Genomic DNA, 16,921 nt, shown 5'->3' with positions numbered 1-16,921 from the left:
TCATATCCAAATTTTACACTTTAGGATAAAGGGTATTTTCACAGTTATTATCTTAGATTTATGGATTAAAGAAACCTGGCCTATCTACATTATGTTCTTATTTTATTCTCCTTTTTTTTTTTTTTTTTTGAGACGGAGTCTCGCTCTGTCGCCCAGGCTGGAGTGCAGTGGCACAATCTCGGCTCACTGCAAGCTCCGCCTCCCGGGTTTACGCCATTCTCCTGCCTCAGCCTCCCGAGTAGCTGGGACTACAGGCGCCGCCACCTCGCCCGGCTAGTTTTTTGTATTTTTTAGTAGAGACGGGGTTTCACTGGGTTAGCCAGGATGGTCTCGATCTCCTGACCTCGTGATCCGCCCGTCTCGGCCTCCCAAAGTGCTGGGATTACAGGCTTGAGCCACTGCGCCCGGCCTCTTATTTTATTCTAATTTATGGTATATGCTTGTTGTCCTTCAATAGATCTGTTAATATACGTATTAATATATTTTATTTGGGTCTACTTCAATACTTTTCCTCAATGCCTTATAATGAAATTGTTAGTTTGCTTTAAGCAAGAAAGTGGAACCGTATACTGCTTTCATGGCAAGGCACTTACATTTGCAGGTTTATAAAAGCGCCAGCAAGCGCAAAGCCCACATCCTGAAGAACCACCCAGGAGCAGAGCTCCCACCGAGCATTCGGAAGCTCCGGCCCGCTGGTCCTGGAGAGCCCGACCCCATGCTGAGCACACACACCCAGCTGACGGGCACCATCGCCACCCCTCCCGTCTGCTGTCCCCACTGCTCCAAGCAGTACAGCAGCAAGGTAGGGGCAGTTTCTGACTAAAGCTGAGGTCAAAACGGCCACGTAAGGAACCTCTTAAGGGAAGATGTCTTCTCATCCACATGGCCTGGACGGCTCCTTCTGAGTTGACGGGGGACTGAGAGAGATGTTGTCCCAGTCACTGTAAACAGGGACCACAGCAGAGAACGGAAAGAGAATACTGTGGACCTCCCCCAGAATTAGTGCCATACAGCAGCCCAAGCAGCTGGCTGTTTTCCTTTTCCCTTGGCCTACGGAGGGCCTCACGTTTGAATGTTCTGTGCTTGTAGTTGGTGAGTTCAGGCTGATGGAAGCACCACATAGAAGGTTAAGTGGTGGCTTTACAAAGGAGGTGGTTTTGGCTGGGGGGATTGTGATTGATTGCGGCAGGGACTAGCTGGGGGGGATGTTGAGACCTTGCTGGTGGTGTGAGACCAGGTGAGGCTTTACTTCATTCCCACCCCCTTTCCTGCTTTCATAGCATTATGTTACCCCAGGAAGTACAGGCATAGAGTCAGTGTTGCTCTGACTTTTCTTTTTTTAAGACATAAGATAAAAGACTTTAGGAATCTTTGGAGGATTTACATATGAGAAAAATGGAAAATCACAAATTCTAATAATAATTCTTGTTTTTTGCCTTGCTTTTTCAGACCAAGATGGTCCAGCACATTCGAAAGAAGCATCCGGAGTTCGCCCAGCTCTCCAACACCATACACACACCACTGACGACAGCTGTGATCAGTGCCACCCCAGCGGTTTTAACTACGGACAGCGCCACCGGAGAGACTGTGGTGACGACAGACCTGCTCACCCAAGCAATGACAGAACTGTCCCAGACCTTGACGACAGACTACCGAACGCCACAAGGGGATTACCAGAGAATTCAGTATATCCCTGTGTCGCAGTCGGCGTCTGGCCTCCAGCAGCCTCAGCACATACAGCTTCAAGTGGTGCAAGTGGCCCCGGTACTGCGTGCCTCGGTTTCCCTTAGCCTTACGAATGCCGTGTTGCCACTAGCACCTCATTCTCCGATCTGGGGCTGAGATCTATGTAATGTCCTTGTGCGTGGAAGTTCTGAGCCTTGGGCATTTTACAAATGCCCCTTCCCCTTTCAGGCTGATGAGGCCCCTGGCCTTAGCAGTGTAAGAGATTTCTGTCTATGGTAGTCAGGAAATTTTAGGCTCCAGCATATACAAGCCTCCTGTGCTATGGCAGAACAGTAGCCACAGCACCTGTTTCTGACCCTCCTCTGAATCCTTATCTTTTGCCATCCTGGTTGGCTGCTTCGTAATGAGCCAGTTTGATGAATCACGACCTGCGTATCAAATGTCTTATATCAAAGAAAGGTTGTAAAGAATAATATTGATGGCTGGGCACAGTGGCTCACACCTGTAATCCCAGCACTTTGGGAGGCCAAGGTGGGCAGATCACTTGAGGTCAGGAGTTCAAGACCAGCCTGGCCAACATGGCAAAACCCCGTCTCTACTAAAAATATGAAAATTAGCCGGGTGTGGTGGTGGATCCCTGTAATCCCAGCTACTCAGGAGGTTAGGGCAGGAGAATTGCTTGAACCTGGGAGGCAGAGGTTGCAGTGAGCCAAGATCACACCATTGCACTCCAGTCTGGGCGACAGAGTGAGAGTCCATCTCAAAAAAAAAAAAAAAAAAAAAAGGAATAATGTTGATTCAATCTCTGCGTATCAGTCAGTGCCTTTGTAGTATAGAGGTATAACTGTGTTCCTTCTACCAGATAATGAATAACTCATTCTTATTGACTAAGGAACTAAATGAAAGTGATTCTCCCAGAACTATTGTTTCATTTAATTACACTGAGGAGAAGTGTCCCCAAGGCACAAATGAACAAACTTGTTGCTTTGAAATCATTTGGTCTCTGAACATTTAAAACTAACATGGGAACAGGAGATTGGAAGTTGCCACTGTCATTGACTATTTTTTGTCTTGTTTTTCTTATGGAGGGTTTTTAACTTCAGACTTTAGAGAAACCTGTATGAGTCCCTGAAGTTGCCTGTAAATTATGATGTATAGGTACACTGTTCTAGAAAAAGTGCCTGTACTTTAGCTACTTTTTCAAAGATGTTTATGATACATAAAAGGTTAAGAACCATGGTTGTAGTAGGTTAATGGTGACAAACTAAAAGCAAATTCTCTTCTTTGATCTCTTTTAATTGATCAAGTGTAGATCATTAAATGTAACCGAAAGTTTTGATTCCTGACAACTTCTTTTTCAGCTTACTGTCAGGAACTATCTACCTCTCTCTCCTTCTCTTCCAGAATCTAATAACATTAGTGGCTTACGTGTTAGAAGCACATTTCTTTAAACGATCTTTTTCTATCCTGTTTTCTGGCTTGGTCTAGGTGTGGGCTATCTGCGAGTGCAGCATTGGAGCTGAAATCCCTTCCATTCTTCTATTTCTGTTGGCATATATTGGGATATTGTTTTTGCTTTCTTTTTTGAGACAAGGTCTCACTCTGTCACCCAAGCTGGAGTGCAGTGGCACAATCATGGCTCCCTGCAGCCTCCGCCTCCCAGGCTCAGATATTCCTCCCACCTCAGCCTTATCAGTAGCTGGAATTACAGGCATGCCACCATGCCTGGCTAATTTTTTTTTTTTTTTTTTTTTTGAGATGGAGTCTTGCTCTGTTGCCCAGGCTAGTCTAGTGGCACGATTTCAGCTCACTGCAACCTCTGCCTCCCAGGTTTAAGTGATTCTCCTGCCTTAGCCTCCTGAGTAGCTGGGATTATAGGTGCTCACCACCACACCCAGCTAATTTTTGTATTTTTAGTGGAGACAGGGTTTCACTATATTGGTCAGGTTTGTCTTGAACTCCTGACCTCAAGCGATCCCCTGGCCTCAGCCTCCCAAAGTGCTGGGATTACAGGGGTGAGCTACTACACCCGGCCACCTGACTAATTTTTGTATTTTTTTGTAGAGACAGGGTTTTGCCATGTTGCCCAGGCTGGTCTCGAACTCCTGGGCTCAAGCGATCCACCTGCTTTGGCCTCCCAAAGTGCTGGGATTATAGGCATGAGCCACTGCACCCGGCCAGGATATTGTTTTTTTGTTGTTGTTGTTGTTGTTTTTTGTTTTTGTTTTTGTTTTTTTGAAACGGAGTCTCGCTCTGTCGCCCAGGCTGGAGTGCAGTGGCCGGATCTCAGCTCACTGCAAGCTCCGCCTCCGGGGTTTATGCCATTCTCCTGCCTCAGCCTCCCAAGTAGCTGGGACTACAAGTACCCGCCACCTCGCCCAGCTAGTTTTTTGTATTTTTTTAGTAGAGACGGGGTTTCACCATGTTAGCCAGGATGGTCTCGATCTCCTGACCTCATGATCCGCCCGTCTCGGCCTCCCAAAGTGCTGGGATTACAGGCTTGAGCCACCGCGCCCGGCCCAGGATATTGTTTTTAACTGAACCTTTTCTCTGGAAGGATTTCCCTTAATCTCAATCAATATATATCTGGTTTCTGGGCCTGTTTTCTCTCCTTCCAGGCCACTTCCCCTCACCAGTCACAGCAGTCCACTGTGGATGTTGGCCAGCTCCATGATCCTCAGCCTTACCCCCAGCACGCCATCCAGGTGCAGCACATCCAGGTCAGCGAGCCTACTGCCTCGGCCCCATCCTCTGCCCAGGTACCCTTCTCCACAGACTATTTGGAGGTGTTAGCATGGCCTCAGGGACTATCAGAGTTAATGAGAGGGAGGACATTCCCTTCAGACCTAGTCTCCTCAGCTACTGAGATACTGTTATTTTTGGATTTTTATTAAAGGATCTTACCTTTGCCTCCAAGTTTTATATTGGTATTGTGGACACACATTAAGCTGTTAGCTGTTTCTGCCCTCATAGAGTCCTGTGGTATGACATCCTAGAAACAACAGTGGTCTTTGCTTTCCATTCTAAATGCAATGGCTAAGTGGCTTCTATGGTTTGGAACAGTGGCTTTGTGGAGTATTATGGTATATTGTATGTTACTGTGTTTGTATGCTTGAGTCTGGAATTGAGATACATAGATAAGTTCTCAGAGTTCAGAGAGGGAGAGATTAGGTTTAGGAGGGAGTCCAGGGCATTTTTGTAGAAGTGGTCTTTGAGGTCTTGGAGGAGGGGTACAGTTCTGAAACGGGGTTATTCTGTTTGGATTACTAACAGGAAATGATGTTTGGAAAGGAAGCTGGGTGGGTAGTTTGGAGCGGGATTGCAGGTGGCAGGCTGGAGAGCACTGGCCTCATCCTGTTGTCAGGAGGGGCCTCCTCACTCACCTGTGCTGAACTCCACCAGCCAGCTGGGATTAGTCAGTGCTGGTGAATGGAAATGATGAACTTTGAGTTCCATTTCATTTTGTGTTCCAGATAGTTTTGCGACACAGGGAAGTTACTTCACCTCCTATTATTTTTAACCTTATATAATGTAGGTAATTATATTTTCTTTCATTTATCTTTCTAACAGTTGATTGAAATTAATTTTTTTGCATACTCTGGTAGAGAATTCTTTGAAAACAAATTAGAATTTCATGGTTATGCTTGCTTTTCATTGATTTTATTCTTATTTAAAGTATTACTTTTAATAATAGCAATGATAGGCTGGGCGCAGTGCCTCATGCCTGTAATCCCAGCACTTTGAGAGGCCGAGGGGGGCCGATCACCTGAGGTCGGGAGTTTGAGACCAGCCTGACCAACATGGAGAAACCCTGTCTCTACTAAAAATACAAAATTAGCCGGGCGTGGTGGCGCATGCCTGTAATTCCAGCTACTCAGGAGGCTGAGGCAGGAGAATAGCTTGAACTCGGGGGCCAGAGGTTGCAGTGAGCCGAGATCGTGCCGTTGCACTCCAGCCTGGGCAATAAGAACAAAACTCCGTCTCAAAAAAAAAAAAATAAGCAATGATAGTTTCAGCATTATAATTCATATTAGTCTGATTTACTTCCTTCAGTTATTTGTGAGTCTTCACTATATTAGAAGTTCATAATTCCCTACCATTGCTTTCTCTTTCTCCCCAGGTATCTGGGCAGCCGTTGAGTCCCTCAGCCCAGCAGGCTCAGCAGGGGCTCAGCCCCTCCCACATCCAGGGCAGTTCTTCCACACAGGGGCAGGCCCTGCAGCAGCAGCAGCAGCAGAATTCCTCTGTGCAGCACACGTACCTGCCCAGTGCTTGGAATTCCTTCCGTGGCTATTGTAAGTAAGAAGGGACGATGCCGTGTCGGTCAGGGGTGGGAGATCTCCAGCCATGTGTCTTAATTTATTCAGCTTATGATAGATTTTTAAAGTATCTATTGACCATTTTTTATACTCTCTAGTGCATGTACTTCAATGAGTTTCATGACAAATCTCAAGGTGTAGTATTCTGATTTCACAGAGCTACCCTGATAGGACATTTTTGAAACGTCAGTTATATCGCTGGAGGAAGCATAGCTATGTAATTAAGTGGTAAGATAGATGGATATAGGCTACGTTGAGTCATCCCTTCCACCAATATTTGTAGAATGCCTGTGTATCAATCACTGTGCTAGACCCTGGCTATACCAAGAATAATATTCTCATTGGTATCAGTAACACCACACAATAATAATGTTAACCAACTTTCATTAAGCTCTTACTGTATGGCCAGGAATGATTCCGAACCATATATATCACAGTCAGTATTCACAACAACCTATGAGATAAGTACAATTGTTATTTGCATTTTACAGACAAGGCAATTTCCATACACTCACTTTTCCAAGAGCCAGTAAACAGAGGATTGGAACCCAGGCAGTTGGGCTTCAGAGTGTACACTCTACACCACCCCACTGTGCTGCTGACCACCATCTAGTAAAGGAGAGAGACAGATGAGTTGTTGATTCCCAAACCCTGATATTCGTGCTATGGAAACAGTAACAGGCTGGCTGACAGAGGTCAGAGGAGGTAAACCCCTTGGTGGGGAAACAGCTTTGGGTTGCAGGCCAGGAAGTGTGAGACCTTTATCATGGAAGGTCTGGAAGGAATAGTAGACGTAACAGACCTCAGTAGTAGAATCTAGGAGGAATAGGTGCTGAGAAGGGAAAGTATTGATCTTTCTTCTACTGTTGATTTATTTTGGGGGGGCCCGTCTTTGTCATGATTGATCCTTGGCTATGTTACATAGATCTGCTGTGGAGTCAGGCTCAAACTCTACCATCTAGTTAATTTTTACAATCAATATTCTTTTTTTTTTTTTTTTTTGAGATGGGGTCTCGCTCTGTCGCCCAGGCTGGAGTGCAGTGGCACAGTCTTGGCTCACTGCAAGCTCCGCCTCAGCCTCCCGAGTAGCTGGGATTACAGGCACGGGCCACCAAGCCCAGCTAATTTTTGTATTTTTAGTAGAGACGGGGTTTCACAATGTTGGCCAGACTTGTTTCGAACTCCTGACCTCAGGTGATCCACCCACCTTAGCCTCCCAAAGTGCTGGGATTACAGGCATGAGCCACCGCGCCCAGCCACAATCTATACTCTTAAACACTGGACGTCACAACAAGGGCTGGGTCTAGTTTCCACTCAGGGAAGGACTCTCTTACCACTAGAATCTGGTGAATAGACTGACCTCTGTACTCAGTATAATTCCTGTGAAAGAAAGTGGAGTGGGCTGGGTGTTGTGGCTCATGCCTGCAATCCCAGCACTTTGGAGGGAGACCAAGGTGGGCGGATCACTTGAAGTCAGGAGTTTGAGACCAGCCTGGCCAACATGGTGAAACCCCATCTCTACTAAAAATACAAAAAAATGTAGCCAGGTGTGGTAGTGGGTGGCTGTAATCTCAGCTACTCAGGAGGCTGAGGCAGAAAGATCGTGCCACTGCACTTCAGCCTGGGTGACAGAGCGAGACTCTGTCTCAAAAAAGAAAAAAAAAAGTGGAGTGATGAAGATACTCATGGTAAAAATAGGATGAGCTAGCATTCTAACCTGTAGAAAAGATTCTGGGACTGAAATTTATTAGGGAAAAATATAAAAATACACAAAAGTAGAGAGAGTGTAACGAACCATCCTGTACCCATTGTCCAGCCTCCGCAGTTACCAACTTACACCTAACCTTGTCTCATATGTGCGCCAATCATTATCTCCCATCCTCCAGCTGGATAATGATCCATCATATCACCTCATCCATAAATATGTTGGTATATATCTCTAAAAGAAAAAGACTATTTGAGATAGGGTTTTGCTCTGTTTTCCAGGCTGGAGAATGCAGTGGCGTGATCATGGCTCACTGCAGCCTTGACCTGGACTCAAGTGATCCACCCACTTTGGCCTCCCCAAGTGCTGGGTTTACAGATGTGAGCCACCACACGTAGTCTAATTTAAAAAAAATTTTTTAGAGCGAAGATCTCACTACATTGGCTAAGTTGATCTCAAACTCCTGGGCTCAAGTGATCCTCCCGCCTTGGGCTCCCAAAGTGCTGGTATTACAGGCATAAGCCATCATGCTCAGCTGAAAAAAACTATTTTTTAAAAGCACAACTCCATACAACATTATCACACCTAAAGAGAAATGACAGTAATTTTTCTTTCTTTATTTTTTAAGAGAGGGGGTCTTGTCTGTCACCCAGTCTGGAGTACAGTGGTGTGATCATAGCTCACTGCAGCCTCCAACTCCTCGGCTCAAGCCATCCTCCTGCCCTAGCCTCCCAGCAGCTAGGACTACAGGCACATACCACCATGCTTTGCCAATTTTTTTTCCTTTAAATTTTTCGGTAGAGATGCGATCTCACTGTGTTGCCCAGGCTGGTTTTGAAACTTCTGGGCTCAAGTGATCTTCCCGTCTTGGCCTCCCAAAGTGCTAGGATGATAGGCGTGAGCCCCTGTGCCCAGCCAACAGTAATTCTTTAATACCCACAAATACATTTAAAATGCCCAGTCAGGGTTTTTGTATTTCTATGATTGTCTCAGAAATTTTTTAAAAAATAGTTTGTTTGCTCAGCCAGGCTCAGTGGCTTATGCCTGTAATCCCAGCACTATGGGAGGCCGAGGCAGGCAGATCACGAGGTCAGGAGTTCGAGACTAGCCTCTCCAACATCGTGAAACCTCGCCTGCACTAAAAATACAAAAATTAGCCGGGCATGGTAGTGCGCACCTGTAGTCCCAGTTACTCAGGAGGCTGAGGCAGGAGAATTGCTTGAACCCAGGAGGCGAAGGCTGTGGTGCGCTGAGATCACGCCACTGCCCTCCAGCCCGGGCATCAGAGCAAGACTCCATCTCAAACAAAAAAAGTTGGTTTGCTCATATTGGGTTCCGAATAAGGGCCATACATTGCAATTGATGATGAGTTTTGAGTTTCTTTTAATGTATGTGTTCACTCTTTTAAGTTATAATTTCTGTGTTGAGGAAACTGGGTCATTTGTGCTCTTTTCCGCATTCTGGATTTTGCTGGTGGGATTCCCGTGTTACCATGCAGTGAATATGTGCTCTTCTGTTCCTTTCATTTCCTGTAGACTGGCAATTCGATCTGCAGGCTGCTCAGGTGCAGTTTGTTTTTTGCCTCCTGATATTTCATAGCTGGCGTGTATACTTCTATCAAGAGCACATAATGTTCAGCTGTCTCTCTTTTTGTGATGTTAGGAGCCATCGGTGTTTATTCCTTAGCGCCATTATTTCATTAGGGCTTACAAAGTTGTGATATTCTTTTTTTTTTTTGAGATGGAGTCTTGCTTTGTCACTCAGGCCTAGAGTGCAGTGGTGCGATCTTGGTTCACTGCAATCTGCCTCCCAGGTTCACGTGATTTTCCTGCCTCAGCCTCCCAAGTAGCTGGGACTACAGGCACCTGCCACCTTGCCTGGCTAATTTTTGTATTTTTAGTAGGGATGGGGGTTTCCCCATGTTGGCCAGGCTGGTCTTGAACTCCTGACCTCAAGTGATCCGCCTGCCTCGGCCTCCCAAAGTGCTGGGATTACAGGCGTGAGTCCCTGTGCCTGGCCATGATTCTAGCACCTTATTCATTAATTAGCTAGAAAACTTTTATAAAGAAAAAAATTTTACCTTAACTACCAAGTTTCTCTCAGGTACAATTTGTACAAGAAAGGCAGGATAAATGCTTTAAATACCTAATTCATTTCCTTTGTTCACCAGTTTTCACAAAATGAATTGATTTCTTATGCTATCCAAGGTGATAGGGGTGTGTGTGCACGTCTTAGTGTGGTTACGTACCCATGGGTTTCAACGCCTGGTGTGTTTCAGCCGATTGCAGGTGTGATCCTTACCGATCCTCAAGTGATCCCCTTCTCTGGCTTGTAGGAGCCTCTTCTAACTGGCTCCTGCATTATTCCCACATGGCCCGATAGCCTTTCATCACATCTTGTGTGCTGAGAAGACACAGTCCCCACAACTGTCTCACAAGCTTTCTGCCCAGGTCTGGAATCAGCCATTTTCCCAAGAAAGTCTCATTCTTTTAGTAGAAAATATTATTTATCAACAAGATCCTAGGGTCGGCTTTATTTTCAATTTGCTCTAATAACACTGGTGGTGAAATAAAATTCAAGTTGGATTAAATTATGATAGCCAAGTGTGGATACATTTGTGTCACAAATTCAAATCTGAATATAAAAGATAAAAATATTGATTTAAAAGGTAACTCTTTGTGACTTATTTCAAGGTTTTAAAAATTGTCGAGTATTTGTCTTTGTGGATACTGAGAAGCCACATTTGAAGGGCAATGCACTGATTGTCTCTGACACTGGGTCGCCGCGTACCAGTCTCTTCTCAATTCGCAGCAGAGAAATCATATCATTGTCAGACTCTCATGGCAAGCACATCAGTGGGGACTGTGGCTGCTGGTTATGTTTTTGTTTCTAAGATTTGTGTTAAAATCTGAGACCACTGAACTATGAATATTTCCTGTTTTTTAGCATCTGAGATTCAAATGATGACACTTCCCCCAGGTCAGTTTGTGATTACAGACAGTGGTGTGGCAACTCCAGTTACTACTGGCCAGGTGAAGGCGGTTACTTCGGTAAGCAACCTGTGGTGCTATATAACTCTTGTCACCACTTACCTTTTAATGATTGGCTTACTCTGTTTTCTCACCGTAGTTGATGAATTCTTTGAAAGCTGGGTCTTGGGTCTTATCACTTTATCCTCAGTGCCCTATCCAGGAGACTAGGATATAGCAAATGCTCAATAAATAAATATCTGTTCAATTAATAACTGTATTGGTCCTAGCTCCATCGCTGTGAGCCTTTTTTTTTTTTTTCTTTTTTTTGAGACAGAGTCTCGCTGTGTCGCCAGGCTGGAGTGCAGTGGTGCAGTCTTGGCTCACCTGCAACCTCCACCTCCTGGGTTCAAGTGATTCTCCTGCCTCAGCCTCCAGGGTGGCTGGGATTACAGGCACGCGCCACCCACCCAGCTAATTTTTGTATTTTTAGTAGAGATGGGGTTTCACCATGTTGGCCAGGATGATCTCAATCTCCTGACCTCATGATCCGCCCACCTCGGCCTCCCAAAGTGCTGGGATTACAGGCGTGAGCCACTGCGCCCGGCCCTTGTGAGTGTTTTTATATGCTTCTTGGAAAGATTAAGTCCTCAAGACAATTGGCCCTCAACTGGGTTGGGAGAGAATAATATAATGAATCAATTATGGAGCTGTATTAAACATTTCACCCACCTGAAAGTGAAAAACATTGCCTTAAATTATCTAAGTTGGGCAGGTACAATGTTGATTGTGTCTCCTTCTGTTTTTATCTTCACTGGTTTGTTCTGGCCTGCCTCTTAAGTTATTAGAAGACAGAGTACATACATGGGAATTTAGAAAAATACTCTTGGCTGGGCTCAGTGGCTCATGCCTATAATCCCAACACTTTGGGAGGCCAAGGCAGGCAGATCACTTGAGGTCAGGAGTTCAAGACCAACTTGGTCAACATGGTAAAACCCTGCCTCTACTAAAAATACAAAAATGAGGTGGGTGTGGGGGTGCATCCCTATAATCCCAGCTACTTGGGAGGCTGAAGCATGAGAATCACTTGAACCTGGGAGGCGGAGGTTGCAGTGAGCCGAGATCATGCCACTGCACTCCAGCGTGGGCAACAGAGTGAGACTCTGTCTCAGAAAAGAAAAAAAAGAAAAATACTCCCGGGTGGATAAGTTCGGAGATCTTCTGTACAGCATGCTGGCTGTGTTCATAATGTATCGTATACTTGAAAACTGTTAGTATAGATAATGTTTTTTGCCATAAAATAAAATGGCAAGTGCTTGAGTTGATGGATATGTTAATCAGGTTGTTTTCTTTAATTATATCTTAATAAAGCTAGAAGAAAAAAAAGGAAAAATGCTCTTCAATGGCTAGCAATATTGAGATATTACCAAGGGAAGATTTTCTTAAGAGGTTTCAGAGGGTAGCTAGCTAGTCTTGTGGTCTCAAAACCCTGATATTTTTTTCTCTCTTTCTTTCTTTTTAGTATACGGAGAGCTCACCTGTTTCTCAGCACACAAGGTCACATTAACTAGACTTAGGAGAGAGATGTAAATCCAGAGTGACACTATTAATTGTCAGTGAAAACAGTAGCGAATGTAAAATGGGGTAATCACACTGGCATGACCAGGACATTTTTTGTTCCCTGTACGACCCATTGACTTTGTTCTTTTTCTGGCCTGGAACTCATTTGAGAATGGTTTTAGCCAAGACTGTATCTCTCCCCCTGCCGTAGTGTACATGCACACTAATTTAATGGACAGTTTTGGGGGTTCATGCATTTTTTGCAGCCGACCTATGGACCCCCCTAGGAGTCAATGGACCCTAGGTTGACAAACAGCCCCCTCCCCACATGGAAAAAACAATCATGATCAGAACGTTGCCTGGGGGGGTGAACTCAGAACATCTGGCCCTAGTGGAATCAAATGGGTATTTGGCGATGGCTCTTTTCTGGGCAGTGCAGACAGGCTACTGCCTGAGAGTCTCTCTGTGACGTCTCTTTTCCTCTGTTCTGTCGCTGACCAACCCTCCTTCTGACTGACAGACACATTTCTTTAAAAATGTTGATGTAACAAAATAGCCACAGCTACAGGTCTCTGAAGATGTTTTCATGATGAGGGGAAAAATAAGAAAACAAAGACGATGTGTAAGTTTTCATAAAGCTAAATGTATTCAGTGTGAGGGATTTCACTCTGAGATCCTGTTCTTCCTGTGCTCTTGAGTGTTACAATCTCTATTTGATGGTAGCGTGTTTTAAATGACATCACTTGACAAAATAAAATTTGGGAGCCATTTATTATTATTATTATTCTGAGACAGAGTTTCGCTCTCGTTGCCCAGGCTGGAGTGCAATGGCACGATCTCGGCTCACTGCAACCTCTGCCTCCCGGGTTCAAGCAATTCTCCTGTCTCAGCCTCCCAAGTAGCTGGGATTACAGGCATGCACCACCACGCCCAGCTAATTTTTTTTTTTTTTTTTTTTTTTTTTTTGTATTTTTAGTAGAGACGGGGTTTCTTTATATTGGTCAGGCTGGTCTTGAACTCCCGACCTCAGGTGATCCGCCCACCTCGGCCTCCCAAAGTGCTGGGATTACAGGCGTGAGCCACCACGCCCAGCCTCCATTTATTATTTTTTTTAAATTTTGCTGGTCTTTTGAAATTCTGAACTCTGAGAACCATTGATCTTGACTACCTGTCTTCAGGGTCATTCTGCCTCTTCAAGCAGACTTTAAATATCTCTTCTTGGATCCATTCTGTATTAGTCTTAAGATCGAATGGACAGTCAACTGTCTTTTCTGAATGTGTAAATTCTTATGAGCATTGCAACAGCACGTTTTCTTTGCCACGAGTGTTACCACCATGATGCAAATTACTGTACCTGAAGTTGTTCACTCTAGCATTTGGTGAAACTGCTAAGGTGCTCCTTTAAGGAGCTTACCTTTGTAGTCAATTATTGTGACTGATCCGCCCTCTCTAAAGGACCTAAGTAAAGCATCTCTCATAGATGCCTATTTTGGGTCCCTTGTGACATTTCTTCGCATCTCTCTCCTTCCCTAGTAGCTTCATCCTCCCTTTAAGGCCCCAGGTTTTTAAACATCCTTTTCTTCTTCCTTAAGGGTCATTATGTGTTATCAGAAAGTCAGCCAGAATTGGAGGAAAAGCAAACTTCCGCCCTCTCTGGTGGAGTCCAGGTCCAGCCACCTGCACACAGTGACTCCTTGGATCCCCAGACCACCAGCCAACAGCAGACCACACAGTACATCATCACCACCACCACCAATGGGAACGGAAGCAGCGAGGTGCACATCACCAAACCATGACTTCCACCCCGGAGCTCGAATCCAGCACCCACCTCATGTCTGTTCTCCTAAGTCTGAAGCTCTGACACTTAGAGCTCTTTTGTAAGATTTATTAGTCACTCAAGAGTCTGGAAACGACAGTTTTGTCTCTCATCCATCCACTGGGGTTTATTTTGCCAAGGTCATCTTTATCAAATTGACTCTTCAAACCCTTCGTTTTTTGCCACGGAACGGAGATCTTTCAGGGGAAAGTAGATTTCGGGATGGAGGGAATTTGCCTTGCTCTTGAGTTGGTCTTTTAACACACTGACAAGCCTTACTTTTCCTTTGTGGAAATATTAAGTGGCGTATTGTGTTCATACCAAAGGTGGAGACAGGATGTGCCAAGTCCATGGTTACTGGACTTCTTATTCCAAGCCGTGGCACCGGAGGAGAAGGGGCATTTTGTGGGTGTGTATTAGGTCTGAACTGCTTTATCTTGTTTTAGTTTTCAGTAATTTAACAAAGGGAGCTTGTTGAATAAGAAAATGAAAATGATGAAACAAAAGTTTTGACAGTGACGTTCTGAAGCGAAAACTGTCATCTAAATTTTTCTTGCTGATTTTTTTTTTTAAATTCCCTATTTTAGAAAACTGTTGTTAGGCTGTTGGTAGTGCTTTCCAGAGATGCTGGTCCTCAGTGGATTAGGTCAGAAGCTCATGTTCTGATAGTTCTTCATTGTTTCACAAAGGTGGACTCCCTGAAAGAGAAAAGTCTGCTTGATGTCAGCAAAATCTAAACCCCTGCATTAAAACGTTGCCTCCCGTTCTCTGGTTGTGGTGGTAAGAACGAGATATTGGTATCAAGAAAAATTACCAAAACTAGATAGAGAGAGAGAGAGAATTGAAATTTTGTTCTGCCTTGCAGGATCCATTTATCATTCATTGGTAAAGGATATATTCCTTGACTAAGTGTACATTTAACTCTTGCTGACAGTGTTCAGTGTATTTTAGTACTTTAAATGCTGTCTTAAAATGAACATTCTTTAAAGTTGGATGGAAAGGTGGCATTTCTTATTTCTTAACACTTTTAACTTTAAACATATTGTAACTCATCTGGACCTGTTAATAAGATGATCAGCTTCACACTTAGGGAAAAAATTAAAATGTGAGGAAAACTTATAATAAAGTAGTTATAAGGGATCTGGAAGAAATCCAGTCTTTATGAACATACTATTAGTTGGGCATTAAAAAATCAGTATATATTTTATCAACTTTCTGTGACATGCTAACACGTTTTTAGAATAATTATTGCATAGTAGAATTCTCCAGAACAGAAAGACCTTACTTCATTTCAAATGAAGTTAATTAATTTACATTTCTGGGTAAAAACTGGTTCTATAAATTAAGTAGAGTAGCTTCTTGATGATAAAGACAGTTTCTGAAAAGTGAACAATTCTGTTAAAAGAACTGTCTTGATGGGTAGATTTCGCACTTTATTTCTGAGGCCGCATTCGTATCGCTATTCCCCAGTGTTTGAGTGCTAAGAGAACTTGAGAAAGTTACTTCATCAATGTACGGAAACTGAAAATGGACTCTCTGTCTTTGGGAGAAAGATATTCAACAGGAAATATTGACCCTGCATTACAAAATACAGACTCGGGTTCCCTAAGTCCCACAGTGTAATGGTTACAAATATCCCAGTGTCCTGTCCAGAAAGCCTTTCTAGGGGACGAATAGTAGCATTTTCTAAAGGTCCAGTTTTAGCTTTGATAACTGAAATTTGGCCCTGTTATGTTCTTTTTAATTTGAACCATAAGGTATCTTCCCTCCCCTCAGGAATAACTTATTGGAAAACTGAAAAGAATCACTGAATGGAATGTTCATTTTATGACAGTTATTTTAAGTTTTAAAATACACAGAGGAAAATATTGTGGAAGGACCTCTTTGTTGCTTTCCCTTCTAAGTTTTCTTCTTCTTCTTTGGTCCTTATGTGAAATAAAGACTCTCAAACTGATTTGTATATTATCAGCCAGAGATGCAGATGGCAGTCGAGCCAAGTCACATGGCTTTCAGATCAGGTATTCTGCTCATTCATTCCAAGGTCATAGATTCTTAAAAGGACCTGGATTTCAAGAGGTGGCAAATGATGAGCCATCAGAAAACTAAATTTGGAAAACATGTATGTAGCCAGTGTGGATATTGTGGCCTCTCTCAAGACACTTTGACACTGTAGACTTCATTCAGTGCAGTGTGAGTATTTTGGAGTAGGTTGGATGTAGATTTTGTTTTTATTGTTGATTTGTACTGACAGAAATAGACATTTCATCATGTAAAATTCCTGTTTTTCTGGAAAAACCTATTGTTTTGATCTTCTTGTTTTCTGACTCGGCAGTATCCTTTCAAAAAACTCTTAAGATATCTAGGTCTAAAAAGCACTTCATGAGATGCTAAAGCTGACCCACTGGTTGAAAATGTTGACCCTATCCTGTTATTTAAATGTGAACATTTATTGTACATTCAGTGAGTTATAGTGTTAATAGTCTTGTGCTATGCAGCAGGTGTAAAAATTAATAAATATATTTTTTAATAAGCCTGTTTGTATGTGTGAAGCTACAAGAGCTATTTTTTTTTTTTCTTTTAAGAATTGCAACTTCTGGTTTCCAGCATGGCATGCAGGAAGCATGGAAGTGGTCCCTCCATCCTAGCAATAAGTAAGAAGCTGAGCACATGGAAAGATCAACATCTCTCCTGAGATCCGTCAGAAAGTTGAGCTCACAGGACAAACTGCTGTCCCCAAAATTGGAAAGACAAACAGGCAGATACAGAGAATCATAGCTTATAGAACAGAAACCCATGAGAAAAAGATCCATGAGCAGTAACCTCTGTGAGAACCAGGGCCAGGTTAGGAAAATGTGAACTCTATTTG

The 16,921-nt window shown here is 43.7% G+C and overlaps 1 protein-coding gene across 5 annotated transcripts in view; it reads left to right on the top strand.

The window, feature by feature from the left end:
- Positions 1–16,608, top strand: part of PRDM10 (PR/SET domain 10) — a 102,801-nt gene extending 86,193 nt beyond the window's left edge. Inside the window, exons 16-22 of one of the 5 annotated variants that reach the window (XR_003307691.1) lie at positions 602–802; positions 1,450–1,764; positions 4,305–4,445; positions 5,807–5,981; positions 10,657–10,760; positions 12,202–12,861; positions 13,832–13,954. Coding sequence is in view for 4 of the 5 variants with exons in the window: in XM_026450440.1 (XP_026306225.1) it covers positions 602–802; positions 1,450–1,764; positions 4,305–4,445; positions 5,807–5,981; positions 10,657–10,760; positions 13,832–14,035 (1,140 nt within the window). In the remaining variant the exon portion in view is untranslated. Of the gene's footprint in view, positions 1–601; positions 803–1,449; positions 1,765–4,304; positions 4,446–5,806; positions 5,982–10,656; positions 10,761–12,201; positions 13,077–13,831 lie in introns of those variants that run through there. The other 4 variants (XM_026450443.1, XM_026450440.1, XM_026450446.1 and 1 more) reach the window with 4 other exon arrangements.
- Positions 16,609–16,921: the final 313 nt, after the last annotated feature.

This window comes from Piliocolobus tephrosceles, chromosome 13 (assembly GCF_002776525.5).
Source record: "Piliocolobus tephrosceles isolate RC106 chromosome 13, ASM277652v3, whole genome shotgun sequence".
Lineage (NCBI taxonomy): Eukaryota > Metazoa > Chordata > Mammalia > Primates > Cercopithecidae > Piliocolobus > Piliocolobus tephrosceles.
The sequence above is the reverse complement of the archived record's forward strand: the minus strand, read 5'-3'. Positions and strand labels throughout refer to the sequence as shown.